The sequence below is a fragment of the Pagrus major genome, chromosome 2, assembly GCF_040436345.1.
Source record: "Pagrus major chromosome 2, Pma_NU_1.0".
NCBI lineage: Eukaryota > Metazoa > Chordata > Actinopteri > Spariformes > Sparidae > Pagrus > Pagrus major.
The window spans coordinates 24,780,365-24,796,509 of record NC_133216.1 but is presented as its reverse complement, the minus strand read 5'-3'; the positions used below and the strand labels follow the sequence as shown (position 1 = coordinate 24,796,509).

The following is a 16,145-nucleotide window of genomic DNA, read 5'->3' as shown; positions in this document are numbered from 1 at the left end:
ATTTTCTTTTGGTCCTAAACAAGTCATTATGTGCCCCTTCACCAAGCATAATGCCATTTTTATGAACATATGAACAGTCACGATAGTAGATTTAAAGACATATTGAATGCTTTTAAAAAATTATAACCACTTTCAAATAAACATTTTAGCAAAATAATCAATGTCTCTTTTGTTATTCTAGCCAAATGTTTTGCATACTGAACTTACTGTTCTTTTCTTGAACACAGCTGAGTCCAAATGATAACCCAACATATCATCTTTTACCAAAAGCATCTTTCTCTCTCTCTCCTGCAATGTGAGTGGCTCCCATTGGACACATTCAAGGTTTTTTCAGAAGAAAACGAAGAGCTGATTCATTGAACACTTTTATATAACATTTTTAATCTAGCCACAAGGCTGGAGGTGGTGTCTTGAGTCACCTTCAAAAAGTTTTCTGAATTTTCCAAGTCAAGATGATTAGATTCACAGCTCAAACCTCTCATATATTAACCTGTGCTGTCTCTCACCTTCCTAAAGACAGCTGGGTTCGGGAGAGGGGGTCCAAACGGAGGCACATCCTCTCTCGCTGTAACAGACACCTGTTGACATAAAACAAATAATAGTCACACTTTATGAGCGTGTATTTCAGGAGGGCACGTGTTTCAAGCTGGAAACAAAGCCTGAAAGAAACTTGAGAGCACGTTGTCATCACGTTGTGATTCCTCGAGAACTTTGTTGTGCTTGTGCAGATATTTCTGTAAGCACAATTCGTTTCCTGCCCAGTATCACAGGCGTGGTTTGTACCTTGTATGTTGTGTTCTCTGTACAGGGGTTCTCAACCTGCACCAGCACATAGGCATGCAGGAAGTTGGAGGCGATCATGTCCGGAACAAACGGTGTGGCCTCTTCTTGGAAGACTGCAGCCACGATGTCATTTCCTATGTGCCTTTTCCTCTGGAGCTGGAGAGGCAGAGGGGAGAAGATTTATTTGCTGTTCAACAGATTTCATTTTGTGGCTGTGTCGCTCAGACGACACATTTAAAACAACAGCACAATTTACGAGTCTTCCATGACGGATAAACACTGAATGCACGGGGGTTTATGTGTTTCTAAAGAGGGGTTTGGAAGCTCCACATCAAATTACTTGCAAACATTCAGTTAATATTCAGCCACAGCTTACATAACAGCAATTTGGCAACGAGAACAGCATAGCACATTGTTAATAACCACACATAACCAGTTTAATATTGGTATATTTGAGCTAAATCCATTGTGCCTTCAGTGCAACGATAACAAAGCCAGTAAAGTCTTGTACCTGCTGGACGTCTCCCTCAGTGAAGGGAAGCTTGGTTGACACGTGGAACATAATCTCTCTCTGTCTGAAGACGGTGTAGACAGATTCAGACCCTGTCTGTCCGTGGGACACATCCAGCCCACCGCGGAACCTGTCACATCATCAAAGCACACGTGTCACGCTCTCTGTGTGGCCTCCAGCCTCCAGTAAGAAGATAACATTTTATTTCATGTATTTTAAAATGCAAGGTTCACACTTAAATAGCCCCACCGCCACACGAACGTGTTGTGCAGTTCACTGCAATGTGTTCTTGTAAATGTTCTTAGATTCATACTTTAACTTATAAGTGTTCAGATCATTTCTGAGGGTGCGCTTACGTTCAATTCATAAAAGACAGCGAGCATGAAAAACTAAGCTCAAGCAACTTATACTGTTGCCTGCCTTGTGATTTCCCTGTTTTCTTTTCCTCTCTTTACTATAATGCAGCACAAACAAGGGCTTAGTCAAGAAAAGCGATGGACCAAAAGAGAAAAATCGAACTTTTTGGAAGATGAGATCATGGTGATGGCACAGGAGAAAGAAGCAACACGTGTTACTCAGTAGACTAAATAGTGGGTTGACAAACAAAGCCAAATACACAGTTTGGGATTGTGTCACCGCTGCACATTGTTCACAAAGCTCATGCCAAGTTCACCATCCCTACATAACCAGCAGAAAAATGACTCGTGCCAGATCTAGCCTTTGCTTAGAGACATCATCACATCAAAATACGTTTTTATATAATAACTACCTATGGTTTTCTGTTTACATCATACTTAAGATCAAAATTGATCGTGAGTCCATTTTTATAAATGAGGCCCCTGGTCCAGATCTGGTAGCCAGAACACAGGTGCCCATGACACAGGGCTGGGTTTGGGGCCAGAACAGGGCCAGTGATAGTCACACAGCTGGCTGAACCCAGGCCATGTCATGGGCACCTGTATACTGGCTACCACCTGTGGACTGCAATTCAATTGTGTTGCGATTGTGAGTGATTGTGTTCATGTTCTAACATTTCCTGGTTCTGCTGCTACACAATAAAATCTTTTATCCAATTAAATAATGGCAGACTTTTACTGTGAGGAATTAATAGGAAATGAAATGTGTTTATCACCAAATTAACGGAGCTTTTTGAGCGGCTGCTCTTCGATAATCCTGCGGGGAGGCAGCCCTGTTGTAATGAAAATGCAAATCCTCGCTGCACTGTGTTGACGCACCAAGTCAACCCGGATCCAGCCGAGCCAGCACGTGTATCGAAAAGCCCCTATGTGGGCCGAGTGTATGTGGCTGTGTGACCTGTCACAGACTTAACTTTGCTATGTAAGTGTAACATGATAGGAAACGCCTGCAAGACAATAAAGACAGTATAGAAAGCTCTGATTACCTGCCCATGTGGCACTTTCTTTTCTCGGATCTGTTTCACTAAGCAGTTTATCCCAACTGCACACTGGGGCCAGACAAATTGCTCCAAGGTTACAGTAATTAAAGCCTGCTGTTCTCCTTTATTGCGATACACTTTCATGGCACCCTTATTTTGATCCTCGTGGACACTTTTTCTCTGGTCTCATTTTCATTGCACTTCACTTTGCTTTGTTATTATCTCTTATTCAATCGCACTCTCATCCTGCTCTTACCCTTTAAAGTCCTGGAGTTCAATGTTGTCGCCCAGGATACTGAGAAACTCCTTGAAAGCTGGCGTCTCCTCATTGTTCCCAAACAGCTCCTCCTCTGATGTCTGAGAGGAAGAGACACGTAAATGGTAGAGGACAGAAAAGAGGGCGAGAGATGCCAGAGATGAAAGAGCGCGTAAGATCAGATATATGAGATAAACTCAAGTACCCTGATCAATATAATCGCTCACCTGTCCAAATTTCTGGTAGACGAGTCCAAATTTGAAAGTGTTGTTCACTTCGTGTTCGTCATAGGCCACTATCAACTGGGATCCCTGTACATACACAAAAACAGTAATTTCTCTCTCAGTCCCCACGATCACTTATCTCGCTCAACTTGTTACACACTTTCTTCTTGCTGTGGCTGTTGGGAAAACATGTTTTCCTGCTCTCCGACATGTCTCCAGGGTAGGTTTATTAGGCCCTCGTTACGTAAGGCTGACATGCAACAAACTGTCACGCTGCTCAGCGAGTGCAGCGATCTCGTTGACTGAGACACAGATGGGTTTTTTTTTTTTTCCTTTCCGGAGGCACAGACTGAAAGCATGCTCCATCACACTCCTCCACAGGGCGCTAAGGAGGAGAGGCAGATCCATCCTATCCATTTTAGGAAGTTGTTGCCCTCTCTTAATATCATCAATCCTTTTCTGAGTGATGTGCTTACTGAACAGGGCAGATGTTAGAGAGGTAGTGGGCTTGTGAGGGTAAAACGTGGTAAGTTGTGTGCGATGTTCCTGCTTGGTTATTGAAGGTGTTGGTGTAGGGACAGGTGGGTTATGCTGGCAAACATAATTAAAGGAAACACTGCATCACTTAATGTTTAAAAAATGCCCAGGTCTTAAGTAAAGAGCATGAAATATTTATAAATGTCCAGAATATAAAAAAAGTTTCTAATGAAGGTTACTTGGCAAATGTTACTGAATGTCGCATCAGCACTTTGAACCCTACGGTGGCCCTTTGTCTCTCAGCAGAAGCCGTCAAGAGACAGGAAAGGTAACTCATGTCAGCTTGAATGAATACATTTATAACTGGCTAGATGAGCTCAGGTCAGGCTGATTATTAATGAGGTCACAATGTGGGAGTAGGGGATAAACTCACCCGAGGGTACAGGACTGGGTTGAACTTCAGTCCCGTGGCATCGTCACACAGAAGCTGGAAGAAAAAAGAGACTCGCTGTGTTTGACCGATATCATATAAGAGAAATCTATTTCCCTAACCCTGCATGTTGTAACATATACCAACTGTAAGATACAGCACATTTTTAGATTTAGTAGACTTTGTCATGGTTTGGGATTTTGGGTTAGTTACTGTTTCCTGTTTTATTTTGTAAGTTCTCTCCTCATGTGTCATGTCTTGTTTTTCTTTTCCTCCTGTTCACCTGTGTTTCATTTGTTTTTTAGTCCCTGTCTATTTAAGCGTATGTTTTTCTTGTACTTTTGGTCAGTTTGTCTGTCCTTGTCCTCGTGTCAGTCCTGTTGTCATCCTGTTTTCATCTGTGCGTCTCCTGTGGCTGCTTCCCGGTCCTGGTTTGTCCTTGGATTTTGTAATACTTTTATATTTTCCTTTTGCCTTTTTGTTGGCAGTTTTTGTAGCCTGCCATTTAATTTTTTGTACTTTTAGATTTTGAATTTTTGGATTTTGGACTTGATTAAAGCACCCTTTTTGTTTATTTACCTGCCTCCCTGTGTGTCTTGGGTCCTTTCTGTTATTGTGAGTTTTCAGTCCCAGTCTGGTTAGGTTTAAGTAACAAAACTACTTTGTTAGGTTGAGGAAAGGATCATGGTTTTGGTAAAATAGATCTTTTCAAATTATTAACCAAGTCTCAGAAAACGTGGACGAGGCAAGGCAACAGTAAAGCAGAACTGGGGAAAAATGCTTTTTTTTGCCATCTAAAAAAAATAAGGATTTGCTCAGTACATCTGTGGTTTATCATCTAATTTGCTCACTGAATGTGAACCGTTCTCTCCCTGACTGGATCATTAAATCAGAAGTCAGGCTAAAAATGAAGTGCTCAGTGGGACTCATTGATGATGATTGCTGTTGGATATGTAAAGATGAACCAAGCAGGTACTTTTCTTCATTCATTTAATGTGTACTTGTTCTTCTGTTTCTCTTTTGGAAGAGAGGACTCAAAGGAATACTGATTGAGTGGTTGCCTAAACCATTCACAATCCACCCTGCCGTGTTGATTGGGAGAAAGATCTCTCCTATCACTGAGTACAACAAGAATCTGGACTTTATGGACACTCCAAGTACTGATCTGTCTGATTTTGTTCAGTGGGTAAAAGTAATGAGTTACAGGACTAACGGGAAGTTATATAAAGTTTGGTCTCATTTACATAAAGACAAAATTATAACAGAAAGTGAAAATTCCTTCTTTTACTCACTTAGTTTGTCTTCTTTTACTTGTACAAGTTACTTCTGTTCATTGTTTTCTTTATTTGTTTTGTTCTGTTGTAATATTGCATTATGTTTTCTATGTGTTGGAAAAGTAAAGTGCTGTTATGAAATGACATAAAGTATGGCAGTAAGCTGCTGAAAAGATATCCTTCTCCCTTAAGCTGAGTGACCCAGCCTCCTGCATTTACAGCTGCTGTTCTGTTTTGATGTTGCTATGTGTACGTGGAGAGTTTAAGAAAAATTCACAGAAAATGCCTTTGAGTGCTTGTAAACTGGATGTTACCTTTGCAATCTGGGGGACACTGGGCAGCTGGTTGATGCCTGCTAAAGATATCCTGTCATGGACCGTTTTGATCCTCGACCTGCAACACAGAAAGAGAAAGAGCTCAGAGATTTACTCCATCAAAGAGATTTCTTTGGGTAAAACCTACGAGGGAAAAACAACAATCACGATGGGTTTAGTTTCAGAAAATACAGAGAAGAAAGAAAGCAACTAGTGACGGGCTGATTGGTACCAAAGAGGAGATTAGCCATCACATGGCTTCGGCCTCCTCTGCAGCGCCCACAATGGCTAACGAAAAACATATCATTGCTTCATTGTTTTTCTCGCCTGTTCGTGAAAATGTCACCAACTGTGATAATGGCAAGAAAGCTGTCCACCACAGCACCACAAATCTGTGCACAGTTAATCATGACAAAGAGCTTGACGACATGGAACAAAAGGGAAAGCAAGAGGGAGGAGTTAGACCCAGTCAGGCGCTCCACCACTTTGGTCCAGAGTGAAAGATTTGAACAACTACTGGATTGATTGCCATTGAAGTCTGTATAAACAGTCATGGTCCCCATATGATGACTTTGGCCCTTTCCTCACATGAATGAGATTTGTATGGCTCTGATTGTTATGTCTCACCAATTATTGGATTGATTGCCAAAACATTTTAGTGCAGAGATTTATCACTCTGATGATATTCTGACATTTCATGTAGCACCATGAGTTGCTCAAAATTACAATTAATCCACTACATTGGTTCATGACCAAATGTTCTAAAATATTGGCATTCTCATTAGCCTCAGCTGAACTTTGAGTGTACTGCTAATTAGCAAATGTTAGCATGCTAACACACTAAACTAAGATGGTTTCACGGACCAAACCATAATACCCTCCAAGCTGTGTCCGCCCACTCCGCTGCACAACTGAGGACTTAGTCTTGTTATTGTAATGATAGGTATGGTAGACCTTGGTTTGGGATTAGAAACTGCGTCCTTTGGTATCGGCCATCACTAAGAGGAACAAGAAGAGCAGTCGACTGGGAGTTTAAGTTGGACTTTTAGAGCCTGGACTCAAGAGAAACATGAATTCTTCATGTAAGACATACTTTACAGTGTGACACATGAAATACATCAACTAGCATTTCTGTCTTTGTACCTGAGCATGATGCGTAGGTACTCCTGTCCCTCAGCCTCCTCGTGTTTCAGAGACATGATGAGGTTGCCTATGCTGCTGCCGGTGCAGTAATAGTTCATGTGTTCCTGGATGCACGAGTTTAGAGAAGAAAGCGAAAGAGATGTTAGGTCAAACACAATAACAGCATGCTGAATTCATGACTGAAATCACATTAACACAGACACACACACTAACCTTGCCCAGGAAGTGTTTGCGGTAGGCACGGGCTGTGCTGTTACACTCCAGGCGGTAGCCGTGCCCCCCACCGGGGCTCATGCCCTCCCCTCCGTCCTCCTCCTCACAGAAACTGGACTCTGAGGAGGACGGGGTCCCTGCTGGTGCCTCCACATCCTCAATCCAGTAACCCCCGAACTGTGGCAGGATTACCTGGGGGTATGGACCACCTTTCCCCAGGACCTTGGACAGAAGGGCAACAGAGAGGTAGATAAAAACAAATTTATAACGACATGTAATACCTCTGGGGCATGCAGGGTTTCATAAGCCTTCGTAAGGCAAACTTGTTTAGCATGTAATAATACAAATAATGCTAAGTACTTCAACTTTAGCGTTTGGTTCCTCATGAGAAGGGTGTCAATGTGTGTTAAGAGTGCAAGAAATGACTCACATCTTCTATCCGTGGGTAGGGGATGTAGTCATCCTGTAAAATAGAGGACACATGCTGTTAAAAAGACTCATTTTAACATGAGTGGACTTCACTGACTTTCACCACAATGTTACAGTTGAATGCACAACCACAGGTACAGAAAGGTAACACAACTTCATGCCGAATGGACTCTCAGGCGATGATGCAACAGCCTGAAATGCACAGTCATCAGCAAACATCAATGAGGGCGTGTCCCCCCTTGATGATGTCAGAGCTGTTTTGATTCAGTAGCCCCCCGGGGTTAAGAGCTGTTATGAGCCTGTGGGCGTTTGGCAGTCTGCTAGCGTAGCGCAGCTCCAGTGTATGACCTCTAAATACTGCTGAGGCCCGACTGCACCGCTGAGAGCGCTGCAGCACTACATGGACAGCCAGTCATTTATATTCTGCAAGCAGCAGGAGTCAGGATACTGGCAGTCCGGGGAGGATCAATTGACAGTTGGAGTTCATTCAACTTATAATCAATCAGATCAGGAGGCTATTGATTTTATACTTTCAAAGCCGTGAGGAAAATTTGAAAAGCGTTCACAGACACACGCAGACAGATTAGACAAGAACAACCACGGAGCAAGTCAGGTGGCATGATGAAGCAGTGATGAAGGAAAACATGCAGAGAAATGGAGGGCATAACAACACAAACTGATGTGTGTGTCTGGTGTCCAGTCACACCTTCCATTTTTTGGTCTCTTCAGCTTTAGGGACCTTATTAGTGTCCGTAAGCAGCATGAGGACGGAAAAGCACAAGGGTCAAAAAGCAAGTTTGGCTTATTTATATATTTATTTTGCATTTAAAAAAAAAATGTCCTGGAACACAACACTCGCCTCTTCAGTACTCATTGTCTCTGTTGCCAGATGATAACTGAGTCACACACACACGCACACACACACACACAAACACACACACACACACACACACACACACACACACACACACACACACACACACACACACACACACACACACACACACACAGGTAGGTAATACAGACACTTAGTCATCTCCTCTCTCTGCAGCTCCCAGACATGCTGAGTGTTCCTTTCCTCATTTGTTAGGAACTTTTCAGTCCGCAGTGTTTTGTGTATATATATGCAGATATGAATAGATGGTAGAGATGGAGTGAATTGGCCAATTATGGTACAGGCCCAGTGGAACAGCTCGTCTACATGACTGAGCATAGACGAGAGGAAATGAACGAATGTGTGGCAGTCCACAGCGCTCATCATACACACCACTACCATCACTTCTAATGCCACCAATCATACCAAGAATCAGACTGCATTCATTTAAAGAGCACAACTGGAGACTCATCGACCCTGATACTCACACTCGAGTGCTCATATACACTTCTCACTCTCGTCTGTAATGGTGTGTGTCTGTCTGAGTGCATATTGATGGAGCAGCTGTTACAGTCACAGGGGACTCATTGTCAACAATGCCAGACTGATCACAAAGACGCTCATAAGAGGCTTTAATTTTCAGTCACAGACAGAGACAAAGAGAGGGAGAGGACAAAGGAAGAGCAAGGAGGGAGCGGTGGAGAGGTGAAGTTAGGAGAGGAGGAAAAAAGAAAGGAAAAGAGGAGATTGGGATCAGAAAGGTGACCTTCATCAGCACCGTCCAGATTACAGTACTGAAGCACACTTTGAACGCAGAGTTCCACATGTGGAGTTCAAGCTGGCCGGGCTCAAGAGGGCAGGTCGATGCAAGCTGAGGTGCAGAAAAGATGGAAGAGGTGCACAGTTTGTGTGTGTGTGTGTGTGTGTGTGTGTGTGACTCTTTGATCACCAGGCTGCATTGACTGACTGTCATCCACTGGTAACATTCCAAATAACTGTACTGACGTCTTCAGTCAACCTGTCCTGCTGCATCTCCCTCAGCAGCACCTTTCTACCCTTGTTCCTCTGTGTTATAAAGGGAAAGTCATGACCAACAAATGATAAGGCCTTATTTTTACCACCTACAGTGGGAAGACCAAAACCAAGAATGTGTCAGTCCCTCTCAATCTTTTCCAATTTCCCTGCTGTATCTGTGGCACTGAGCCACAAGCTGTGAGCAAAAAGGGTCTCGAATCTATATTTTTGTTTGTAAGAAATCAATAAGAAATACCTTTAAACAGCTCGGCACTATAATGTTTAGCAAACACTGCTCCGACAGAGGTAAATCCTCCATTTGTTCAGGACTATTTTCGGCAGTGGATAAATTCACAGCGGGTGCTCGAGTATTTACGGGACAATGAATGTGGGATTGACTCAAAATAAACTACAGTGCCCATGTTTTTTTCCTAATGGGGAACCATTATACCAACTATGTGGCTCATGGATGACAACAGACACTCTATGGCACAGAATAAACTGTAACAGGCCAATAACTTTTAGTGGGATCAATTCAATTTTGGTTTTGGTCTTTTTCATGTGGTCGTTAGATAATAAAAGAAATCAGAACATAAGCTGAATATTCCTTTAAAGTAATAATCTCACAGACCTCCGTTTCGTTCTCTTTTGGAGGTGCAATGGCATAAAGTGGTAACTGAAGATGCACATTGGACCTCACTTTCCAGAGATCCAAACAGTGTTCTCATGTGACGTCTTCGGATTTGCACTTGTTTTTAAAGTTGCATTGTCCTTATTTATCAATCTTTTCTGTGTTTGTTTGGTCATAGTAACCAGAAAAGTCAGTACGCTGCTTTCCACACAAGTGAGTTGAAAAGCGAGTCTGTTAAGCTCTGTCAACCCTTTATGGCGGACCAACCACTGCTGGGTAATGCAGTTCGTAATACTGCAAATCCAAGGGCTTTCATCAGTGGGCCATAGACTCAGTTATCATTGATCCTCTTCACATGGCGGCCATTTTCCTATAACGACATGCTCAGGGTGGTAGGTCAGTAGAGGTTGTATAAACTTAGGGAATTTGAAACATTATTATCATTTCACCACTTATCGGTTGAGTAGAAACGGAAAAGTTATTGAACAATGAAAATCTGTAGCGAAATTGTGCCGTATTTTGAGGTAAAACTACATATTTGATGATTAGCTAATGCTGTTTGATTACATTCAGTGTGTTTCACTTGCAGGCTTAAAGAAATGTGTCCAAGAAAAGTGTTGATGTTTTAAGAACTAATTTTTACGCCTTTCCTATCGTATCGTGTAACACTATCTATCACTATCACTATCTAATACTATCAAACAGTAATGCTGGCTTGGAAGTGGTTAGCTGTAGTCTAACATAAACTAATGGGTCAACAAATGTGCTGTTCAACCTTGAAAAATGGCCCGATGTTGCTCCGGATTGTCACTACCCATTGTCTTTTCAGTGGCTGATCAATCTGGAAGCAGTGACATGATAACAATTTGTCAGATTCACTACGTTTATACAGCTTGCAATCTTTAACACAGCAGCACCACAGCTGAGCTTCCCGCCCTGAATGAGGTGCCAGTGGAAAATGGCTGCTGTGTGAATATGGTCAATTGTGTGACCTCATTCATCAACAGAAAGTGACTAAACATATTTATTTAAATGAAAATCTTCAGGATTATTACTTTAAGGAAAGTTCTCAAAATGAAAGGCTTTGTATAATGGAGGTGGAAGAGCCTGCACGGTTCCTTTTTGGATAGCTGAATGTGCGGTTCATGCAGCTGCTCCATAAAACTTTCTTTCTCTAACTCGTCCACTCAGCGACTGGATAATTCACACCAACTGGACTGTGGTTAGAAGCCATGCAGAGCAAGTCTGATTAGCTGCATAAAAGTAAGGGTCATTCTTTTCTGAAGGCGTGAAACATTTCAAGAGACTGGACCTGGTGCAGCTGCCCAATTCACACATTTTGGAGATCTCATCGTGGACCGTGAACCATTATTTCCCCCCAAAGAATCTGCAAAAAAGCACTTCTACTGCTCTTCATATCTTCCTTTGGCCACTCGTTCCTTATTTCTTTATCTGAGCCTTCCTTTTCTCTTTAACTCCTCCTCCTCCTCTCTCTTTTATATCTTTCATCAGACTATTCAAAGCCCTTGGGGGCCTGTGGAGGGCACAAAGTGGTCACACAGAGAGAGAGACGGATTTGAAAAAAAAATCAATGAATTGAATGAATTCCATACAGAGAAGGACAGAATTATGTAAGTCCACATCTTTTAAAGTACTATTCTTCTCTGCCTCGAGTGTTCCCATTATCCAATGTGTGAATGACGGACTGAACCCAGCGGGCTGACCTACACTGATTGAATCCTCGATGTCTGTCTCATCCTTGTATGTATTAAACACCCTCTTACATTATGTTTGTGTTCAGTTGGAAGTTTTACCCAATGATAGAATCTCCTGATGCTGCAAACACGCTGCTACACTGTACAATGCAACTTTTGCTCAATGCCTCAAACTTAACTTAAGAAAGGGAGACAGACAGAACGGAAATAGAGGAGGACAGCAGTAGAGAAAGAAACTGGATTCAAAGGAAAGAATTAATAAGAATTTCATACCTGCATCCTCTCCAGCATATCGAAGAACTCTGCAGACTAAAGCAGACAGAAGAAGATATAAAACAGGGTGTAGCACTAAACTTTGACTCTCAGAGCACCAAAATCCACTGACATCAAACACACATTTAGCCAATACAACAGCTCAGTCATCACAAGTTAGCTGGCATTCATTTACACCCTATGCTAGTGTTTCGAAAAACCAGAATGTCTGAATTTAAAGGTCTTACATCGATAACACTGACAGCAGCAGATATTGCTGACCGGCTCACTGCGTACGACTCTCCCCCGCAGTATAAACTTAGCTGTGTCGAGAGGGCAGGGCAGGGGAGATACTTTCCCATCAGCCTCTCACACCCGCATGCACGCATGCTGATAAGCAACCACTTCCTCACAAAGTAGCACACACTCCACACACAAACACACGCTTCCTTGAGTGCATTCACACGTCCTCGCCCTCGGGGCTTCCACCTTGTCACATAAAAAAGTTGTGAGGGTGATAATGGTCTGCATGCTTTGTGTCATTGTGCTCAGATTTTTGGCCTCTGAATAACGTGTTGATGTGTGCAGGGTGTTTTCGGCTCTAAATGTGTGTATTTGTGCCCATGGAGATGTCAACCCATGGACCCAAATTGAACTTCCCATTAAACAAAAAGTCAGATTTGAAGGGAGAAATTGACCAAAGCATACTTCCTCTTTTAAAAACGATAAAATACACTGCTGTTGAATCACAATGTAACCAGTGAAAGATTTACGCTGGCCTACATTCATTGTTAAAAAAACAAAAAAACCCAACCATAACCTACTTTAAATGAATACACACAGGTTTTAACAGTAAGTAAACCTCTGTAATTATGCTTTTGCAATGCATGATGGTTAATTATTTGGAATATTACAGTAAGCGGCTGTGAATTTGACCCTAACCCCTAAAAATGGTACATTACAGTGAAATACTGAAATTAGGGTACAACACCATACAGCAATTGAGTAATAAAAGTTTTAGAACAAGGTACACATGCTAACATGCTAACAACATGCTAACAAAAGGCTAATAAGGCCTACAAGTGGTCCAACAAGCTACACATGCTAACAACAGGCTAACATGCAACCAACATGCTAATAAAAGGCTAACAGGCCTACAAGTGGTCCAACAAGTTACACATACTAACAACAGGCTAACATGCTAACAACAGGCTAACATGCAACCACCATGCTAATAAAAGGCTAACAGGCCTACAAGTGGTCCAACAAGTTACACATACTAACAACAGGCTAACATGCTAACAACAGGCTAATAAAAGGCTAAAGGGCCTACAAGTGGTCCAACAAGTTACACATGCTAACAGGCTGACAGGCTAACATGCTAAAAAGCAATATGGTTGGGTTAATATAAAAACACAGTACATTTCTGTAATATGACTGTAAATTTGTATGTTTACATTAACTACAGCTTATTACAGTATCACAGTATATATAATATATAATATTATATATAAGTATACAGTATATATAATATATAATTACAGTATACTACCATGAATTTACTACAGTTATTACCCAGTAATTTATTGTAAAAATAGAGCAACACTAACCTGCTCTATCACAGTAATAAATGCATCAGTCTAGATGCTGCACACTCCATAGTGTCATGAAATGCAAAGCAAGAAGGAACCTGTAAATAAATGCCTTACCAATGAACCAATAAGGAAGTTCCGGAAAGGTGATTAGCTGGTGTTTTACAGCCATCTGATCGACTGTTTCTAGCAGTAAAAAACTATAAACGATTACACTTTGATAGCGCTGCAATAAAAGCTAATGTTAATCCCTCGGTTCCCGAAAAAATCTATAAATTCATCATTATGTCTCCTGCTGCCGAACTGCACACACATGCAGAGTTTATCAAGGAGTTAATATTAACCAGTTAAAGGTGTTGTTAGCTGATACTGAGCTGTGGCTGGACCTGCAGAGTCAACACCAGACCGACAATGAGGACAGCTGTCTAGATACTGGCGCAACTTTGGCAGTCAACATGCGCCTCACAGTCTCGTGTGCATGCTACAAGAGGTGTGTGTGTGAGTGTTTGGTAGCAGGACTCATACTAAAGAGAAAAAAGGAAATAAGATGTATCCCTAAAAATCACCTTCTCCAACCTAAGGCCCCCCCCCCCCCGAATCCACGAGCAGCACGTCCTCACAGACTGTTGATAATGACAGTCTAAAAGACACACTAATGCAGCTTGTCCCGGCAGCACTCGAGTGGGATCCTGTACCGCTGACAGTGTGTTCAATCATCATCTAAATCCCCCACAGTGACCAGACAAGAGCAAGGACAAGAGACACCTGTCTATCTTTCATCTTCTCTGTCAGTCTGAAACAGGGTGTCTGTATTTGTCTCTCACAATGTGTCCTCCTTATAACATTGTGTTATCACTTTTACTCTCTGTCCCATTTCTATCTCTAATTTCGTTGCCGTTTCCCCTAGATCCTCCTCTAATTCTCTCTCTTGCCCAGCAACAACATCTGCATCTCTTATCTTCCATGGAAACACGCTGGGACTACAACAGACCTCAGGCAGATCAAACCGGCTGCCTGACTGACTGATTGACTTACTCGTTGGCGGCTGAATTCCCACATATTCATGTAAAGTCATGAACAGTATCATCAGTATCATCACTGCCGCACATTGAGGGCAATGATGATAAGTCACAGACAGGGACAGTGGCCTCCATGTCTCAGCATGTTATCTCCAAGATTAAAGGAATATTACAGAACTTTATTAAAAGCGCAAATTGAAAGCTTGGGGGGAGGAATTAAATGGGAACAGGCTACATTTTCTTGCCTCGGCTCTGTTCGCAACATGAGACAGCCTCGTTTAAAATACCTGCACCTGAATCAAAGTTAGCATTGTCCTACATTAGCATGACCAGATGGTAAATCCACAGATTCCTTCTCTGGCTCAAAAAGGTGATGCAGCGATGAGGGGATCTGGCAGCTCCGGCCTCTCAGCTATCAGATTTACAGTAAGACACACACACCCTAGTAGCATCCTTGTAGTGTAGCTCTGTCAGATACCTGGAAGACACACATCTGTATTTGATACATCAGTCAATACTGCTTTGGCTTGGTCCCTGGTTTATGAAATCTTGTTGTGAAATGCTGTACATGTGGGAGTAAATATGCTATAAATACGACATAAAACTGTAGATGCTGTGGGATACCAGTTCAATCACAACAGAGTATGTTTCTACAGTTGTAAAATCTTTCTTAACAAGATGAAATATATATTTCAAATGAAGTCCCGCAAATTCTTTAGTGGCTGATTATGTTTCTGAACAGGAGCATCAATGTATTTTGCAGCACTGACTGACATCGAGGTGTGTTTGTTCCCCTGCTAGCCTTTTCAACAGAGCATTTACTGTCAAGTTCACTAGACTTTAATCAGCATGTTGCTGGGGAGGGAAGTGATGAACGGAAATAGTTCATTCACTGTACTTTCACTGACATTGCATATTTGCACTCAAGTTCAGTATTTTGCACTGATACTGTATATTTATATTTATACTGTATGATAATGTATATTTGTATGATACTGTACATCCATACTGATACTGTATTGGACATCATCTGGGTATCTTTTTATCTTATCCTTATATTCTTGCATGTTTCTATATTTCCTGCTATGTGCCTTGTATTTCTTTGTAAAAAGGCATTCAGAGCAGAAGGAAAAGGAATAATTTCATTGAACAGGAAAAAAAGACCTCGGATTCAACACATTTTGATCCGAAAACAACACCACACATCAAACAGTTTCCAGTAACAGAAAGGCTGGCTGTTTTCCGAGTCAAAATGCAGGCTTACCTCAACAATAGCTGCTAAAACATCTGAGGCCTTCGTATCTCTGTCTTCCTCTTGTTCTTACCTCCCTTCTACATTTAGAAAGTGACTTCTCTCTCACTCGCTTTCAATCTCTTGCGTTCCCTTTTAGCGCCTTAGCTAAAGCTTAAACTGGCAAGTCAAGTCAGGCAGCAAACTGATGCATTTGTCAGAAGAGAACAGGTCAATCCAGTGTGTATGTGTTTGCATGCAGAACACACACACACACACACACACACACACACACACACACACACACACACACACACACACACACACACACACACACACACACACACACAGGTTAGCCAAGTGGGCC

At 42.0% G+C, this 16,145-nt stretch overlaps 1 protein-coding gene across 2 annotated transcripts in view; it reads right to left on the bottom strand.

Moving 5' to 3' along the window:
- Window positions 1-16,145, bottom strand: part of rap1gap2a (RAP1 GTPase activating protein 2a) — a 96,366-nt gene that overhangs the window by 8,944 nt on the left and 71,277 nt on the right. The window contains exons 1-12 of one of the 2 annotated variants that reach the window (XM_073485732.1): window positions 12,185-12,259; window positions 11,958-11,993; window positions 7,452-7,484; window positions 7,022-7,243; window positions 6,809-6,912; window positions 5,666-5,744; window positions 4,081-4,134; window positions 3,174-3,257; window positions 2,947-3,047; window positions 1,295-1,424; window positions 784-939; window positions 507-578 (exon numbers count right to left, since the gene is read on the bottom strand). In XM_073485732.1, coding sequence (XP_073341833.1) covers window positions 507-578; window positions 784-939; window positions 1,295-1,424; window positions 2,947-3,047; window positions 3,174-3,257; window positions 4,081-4,134; window positions 5,666-5,744; window positions 6,809-6,912; window positions 7,022-7,243; window positions 7,452-7,484; window positions 11,958-11,975 — 1,053 coding nt within the window. In that variant the 5' untranslated portion in view covers window positions 11,976-11,993; window positions 12,185-12,259. Of the gene's footprint in view, window positions 1-506; window positions 579-783; window positions 940-1,294; window positions 1,425-2,946; window positions 3,048-3,173; window positions 3,258-4,080; window positions 4,135-5,665; window positions 5,745-6,808; window positions 6,913-7,021; window positions 7,244-7,451; window positions 7,485-11,957; window positions 11,994-12,184; window positions 12,260-16,145 lie in introns of those variants that run through there. The other variant, XM_073485740.1, reaches the window with a different exon arrangement.